The 6,000-nt window shown below is 39.6% G+C and overlaps 1 protein-coding gene across 3 annotated transcripts in view; it reads left to right on the forward strand.

The window, feature by feature from the left end:
• Positions 1-4,336, forward strand: part of EML1 (EMAP like 1) — a 210,647-nt gene extending 206,311 nt beyond the window's left edge. For all 3 annotated transcript variants that reach the window (XM_077123514.1, XM_077123512.1, XM_077123513.1), the window contains 2 exons: positions 1,848-1,978; positions 2,748-4,336. In XM_077123514.1, coding sequence (XP_076979629.1) covers positions 1,848-1,978; positions 2,748-2,873 — 257 coding nt within the window. In that variant the 3' untranslated portion in view covers positions 2,874-4,336. The remainder of the gene's footprint in view (positions 1-1,847; positions 1,979-2,747) is intronic.
• The last annotated feature ends 1,664 nt before the right edge of the window (positions 4,337-6,000 follow it).

A 6,000-nucleotide genomic window follows, 5' to 3' on the forward strand; every position in this document is an offset into this window, starting at 1 on the left:
TAACCATTTTAAGTGTATAACTCAGTGGCATTAATTACTTTTACAATGTTGTATATCATTACCACCTACTGTTCCTAAAAATTTTTTCATCACCCAAAACAGAAACTATATACCCATGAAGCAGTAACACCCCATTCCCTCTCCTCCCTGCCACTGGTAATCTCTAATCTACCTTTTGTCTCTGTGAGTTTTCTTATTCTGGATATTTCATCTAAGTGGACTCATACAATATTTGTTCTTTTGTGTCTGGCTTATTTCACTCAACATAATGTGTTCCAGCTTCATCCATGTGGTAGCATGGGCCAGGACTTCATGCCTTTTGATGGCTGAATAATATTCCACTGTGTGGATGGGTCACATTTTGTTTATCCCCTCATCTGCTAATGGGTTGTTTCCACTCTTTGGCTATTGTCAAGAGTGCTGCTGTGAGCACGGATGTACAAGGTTCTGTTTGAGCCCCTGCTTTCAGTTGATTTGGGGTGTATACTTAGGAGTGGAATTGCTGAGTCATATGATAATTCTATGCTAACTTTTTGAGGAACTCCCAAATTATTTTCCACAGCAGCTGCACCACTTTACATCCCCACCAACAATGTTTGAGAGTTCTGATTTCTCCACATCCTCACTAACACTTGTTATTGTCTGTTTTGTTTTGTTTTTTAATAATAGCCATCCTAGTGGGTGTGAGGTGTTGTCTCATTATGATTTGATTTGCAGTTCCATAATGGCTAATAAGATTGAACATCTTTTCATGTGCTAGGAGACAGATTTTTTAACCCTTTTCTGTTGTAGGAAATGGGTCCTGAGATAATTCTCTAGAATCTTCTTATATCAGATTGTGCCAAATTGACCTAGAATAGACCAGAAGGCACTAAATGTAAATTTATTTGCCTTTTGTTAGGGTTGTTATATTTTTCTGGACCTTGAACTATATTTTCCACTTCCTTTAAGGTTCAGATTAAGGATGTACTCATAAATGACCTAAAATTATTTGCCTCAATATGGTAGAATAATAAAGAGAATGCAATGTTTGTAATGTCTTTATGTAAGACCAAAAGTCAATAAGTTATTAAGAATTTCACAAATCTCCTTGGAGCTAGATTTTGCTATTTCCTGGGTTTTATCCTGGAACCGCCAGTTGTGCACCTAATTCTTTAATTGCCAAGTTATTGGACCAAAAGGGTTTCCCAGAGCAGTGGTTGGGTGACACCCCCTCCCAGGCCATGCTCCAGGCCCTCCGGGGCTCAGGCAGGTAGTCACTGCAGCCGGGAAAGGATGGTGACCACAGCACAGGGTCCCCGCCAAGCTGCCATCTCGCAAGCAGCAGCCACAAAGAGCTGACACCCAGAAACCCCTAAAATGCGCAAGCTGACCCAAAGTGTTCCTCAGACCCTTGGAAAGACTTTCATATGTAAAAAGTTACCAACAGAAAAGAGGAAAGTGTCAGCTTGAGGACTGGTCAGCTTTCCATGAGATGCTTTGGAAACAAAGGAAAGGCTGTCATGCTCAGAACCAGAGTTTCTGGCTATCTTTCTGCTATAGGGCCAGGAAGGGGCCCTGCAAGGGATCGACAGTGGCCCTGGCCAACCCATACAGAGCCTGTTGCTACTCCCACGCCATGGGACGAGGCAAGTGTTGAAAAGATTCCTGAGAATGGCCAGAATAACATGATAATGGAAGCTTGGGGAGAGGCTGGGAGCTGAGACAGAGTGTGCTTTTGGCCTGTCTCTAGAGCCCAGGGCCAGAAACCAAGCTCCCTGTTTTCTCTGAGCACTTCAGGGCTAGCCCCTGCACATGAGGCCCTGGGTTGCAGTGTTTGTGGAGCTCTGCTTGTGTCTTTGCTTCAGGAGTGTGGCCGGAAGGCTCGGACGGAACCGACATCAATGCTGTCTGCCGGGCCCATGAGAAAAGACTCCTGTCAACTGGTGACGACTTTGGCAAAGTGCATCTCTTCTCGTACCCCTGCTCACAGTTCAGGGTAAAGGATCTGTTCTCTTTACTCGTCTCATCCCTGCTGGGGCCTGCACTAATGGCTGACTGGTCTCTCTGGTAACTGAGTAGATAGATGCTGTGAATAATTGCTACCCATCAGCAGTGTAGATATGGGGGCTATATTGGAGGTCTCTATCTTGGTTTTGTATTATTTTTGTCATTGTCCTGTATGTTTGAAATGATTTCAAAATAAAATGCTTTCTAAAATATTATAGCAGTGACCATGTGGCTCCCCTCTGTGCCCCAGGAAACACCCAGACTCCTTACCATGGCCTATAGAGGCCCTCAGATCCGGCTTGTCTCCCTCTGGGGCTCTGTGGGTCTCACTCATTTCCCCTCCACCCATGGCTCCCTAGACTCCAGCCCTGCTGAGCTAAGCCAGCACTGTTCCTGGAATGCCCTTCACTTGAATGCCTGAATCTGCTTTTCCACCTCCTCCTCCTCCAAGACCCTCACCCCCAACCCCTGGCCGGTCAGCCTGGTGCACCCATCCTGTAGTGAAAATGTCAAAGCAGAAGGCAGCAATTTGCTCTTAGCCCTCTCCCCACCAGACTGGATTCTCAAATGTGCAGGACTCTTGAGTGATTTGTTTCTGCATCTCTTCTGTGTTCTGTGCACAGAGTAGGTGCACAGTGAAAACCACTGAACAAAGGAAAGAATGAATTAAAAATGAAGGAATGATCTATAATTGCAGTACTTTCCAAATCCAGATATTTTGTTTTGTGTTCATTTTTCTCTATATCATTCTTTTCTAGGCACCAAGCCATGTATATGGCGGGCACAGCAGTCACGTCACTAATGTAGATTTTCTATATGAAGACAGTCACCTCATCTCCACGGGTGGGAAAGATACAAGCATCATGCAATGGCGGGTCATTTAGTCCCCAGCAAGAACCGTGGGGAGCAGAACGTGCATGGGGGTGCCGGGGCATACCCCCAGGAAGACGTGGACTCGCATTTCGCTTGGTCACTGTGATTTCTGTTTTCTTTGAAAAATTCTTACAAACCTCAGGAAAAATATGCCCTCTACCAGTTACCTTAGCTTAGGGGATCAGTGAGTGTCACATTGAATAAGCAGTTCAGTTTTCTCTTTTGTTGTACAATATATAAAACAATGCACATTTAATATAAAAAAAGATTCCAAGGTTTACATTATGTGACATCAATATAAGTATCTGGTATATACTTAGTAACTTTTCTATAAACTACAAAAATGGTCACAGAATGCCTTTTAAAATATTTGTATATAGTCTTTACTATTTCACCATCTTGCTTGCTAAGTCAAATATTTATAATAATAATAATGAGGTACTGAATCATGATTGCTGGTGATTAAATGGATCCCCAAAGGATAAATCAATTGAGAAGAGAGTGAATTACGGATTTGTGCAGCAGAATCAGGAAATGCAGCTATGAAATTTTATTTGGTTCCATTTTCTAAGGTATTGTCAGATTCTCACCCTGGGAGACTGATAAGAAAGGGGTTTTATTCTCGTGTTAAGCAGATTCTACTCCAAATTAACTTACAAATTTCAGCACGGTCTGCAGACATTTCGGAGTTTCAGTTAGGCTGTCCTGCCTAACCAAATGCAGTCCGTGGATGGTGTCCTCTTCTGTTCCCTGTTCACATGCCCTGATCAGTGGTTGAGACATTTAACCACCTTCCTCTGTATATTAATTGGCATGATCCGGTATTGTACTTGTATAGGATTTTAGCAATTCATAATAAGTATGTAAGGCTAGGCTTTACTATTTTATGCTTATGGACATTGTATATTTGTATTTTAAGACCAAGTAGACCAAGTCAAAAAGATATCTTCTAAGTGTACCATAAACCTGCAGAGGGGAGAAGTCTTGAAAAGCTCCATGAAATACTAAGGGCAGCTTCTTTACCTGTCTGTTGTGCATGGGCGGCTCTTTACAGTATGAAATAAGATTGTGTACTGATGATTAAAATGTAGGTGACATAAATTTGTCAAGAAGGCCTTATCCATTTTGATTGTGTGACAGATTGAAATTTATTGTTTCCATTGGGGAATGTCTCAGATTTTAAAATAGAAGAGTAATAAACAGACTTAAAAACAAATTTTAAGATTTTTACTCATTATAGGCAAGTAAATGAATTGAATTTTCTGAACTCTATGGCACTGGTTGTTTAGAGTGGTTGATTAAGTGCAACATTTGGACATATTTTTTATTACATCTCCAGCCTGCTGCTAAAGGGCAGATCACCAATAAACAACATGTATTAAAGATGAATTTGTTTGTATGTATCCTTATAAAATATATTCTATAATGAAATAAAATCTGAAAAGAGAATTTCTTATTGACCTATTTTCATGAAAGTATAAATATCTAAATTTAGATGATTTACACTATATTCTGTTTCATATTGTTCTAGTTTGCCAGCTGCCAGAATGCAACACACCAGAGACGGATTGGCTTTTAATAAAAGGGGATTTATTTCATTAGTTCTTCAGAGGAAAGGCAGCTGACTTTCAACCAAGGTTCTTTATTACGTGGAAAGGCACAGGATGGTCTCTGCTGGCCTTCTCTCCAGGCATCTGGGTTCAACAACTTTCCCCGGGGTGATTTCTTCCTGCATCTCCAAAGGCCTGGGCTGAGCTGCGAGTGCTGACAATGAGGTATGCTGAGCTGCTTGGGCTGTGCTACGTTGCGCTCTCTCATTTAAGCACCAGCCAGTTAAATCAGACATCATTCATTGCAGCAGGTATGCCTCCTAGCCAACTTCAGATGTAATCAACAACAGATGAGGTTCACATGTCATTGGCTCATGTCCGCAGCAATAGAACTAAGCACCTTCACCTAGCCAAGTTGACACCTGAATCTAACTACCACACGTAAATTTTTTTCTGATCTGGGTTATTGCAAATGGGACTATAGTTTGCATGTGATGAATAAGCATTCATCGATTAGATAAGTTTAAAGACTCTGGCTTAATTACCATGCCCAATTGTTAGCTTACTTGAATATGTATATACTGGGAAAAAACTATCATTTTAATATTAATAACTGACATAAAGGGAGGAGGACAGGCTGCAGAGTGGGATTGGACCAGAGTTAAGTATGATGCTTAAACTAAATTGGTAGCAATTCAAACTAGGTGTTAATAAATTGGGAATGTTAGCATAATTACCATGGTAATCACTAAGAAAATTAATTAAAATAAATGTGAAAAAGCAAATAAGTAGGAATCAAAATGGTACACTGAAAAAATCAAGCAAACACAAAAGAAGGCCATGGTGGAAGAACTGAGGAACAAAAAAGACATGAAATAAAACAGCAAAATAATAGAAGTCCTTCATTATCAGTAATAACCTTAAACGTAAATGGATTAATCTCAAAAATTAAAAATTTGGCAGAGTGGATTGAAAAACATGATCCAACTATATGCTGTCTATAAGAGACTTATTTTAGATACAAAGACACAAAAAGGTTGAGAGTGAAAGGGTGGAAAAAGATATTCCATATAAATAGTAATGACAAGAGAGTTGGGTGTTATACTGATAAAAGACAAAACAGATTTTAAGTAAAAAAATTATTATACTGATAAAAGACAAAACAGATTTTAAGTAAAAAAATTATTATACTGATAAAAGACAAAACAGATTTTAAGTAAAAAAAATTGCCACTGAACAAGAACAAAATATCTGAAGCAAACATTGACAGAATTGAAGGGAGAAATAGATAGTTCTACAATAAAGTTGAATACTTCAATACCCACTTTCAGTAATGGGCAAACCATGTAAACAGAAGATCAATAAGGAAACAGGATTTGAACAACCATATAAACAACTAGACCTAACAGACGTACACAAAACATACTCCACCCAACAACCACAGAATACATATTATTTTCAAATGCATATGAAACGTTCTCCAAAACAAACTATCTATTAGCTCATTAAATAATTCTTAATGCATTTTAAAAGATTGAAATGATACAAAGTATCTTCTCCAACCACAGTGGAATGAAGCTAGATATCA

The sequence above is a fragment of the Tamandua tetradactyla genome, chromosome 12 (genome assembly GCF_023851605.1).
Source record: "Tamandua tetradactyla isolate mTamTet1 chromosome 12, mTamTet1.pri, whole genome shotgun sequence".
In the NCBI taxonomy this organism is placed as follows: Eukaryota; Metazoa; Chordata; class Mammalia; order Pilosa; family Myrmecophagidae; genus Tamandua; species Tamandua tetradactyla.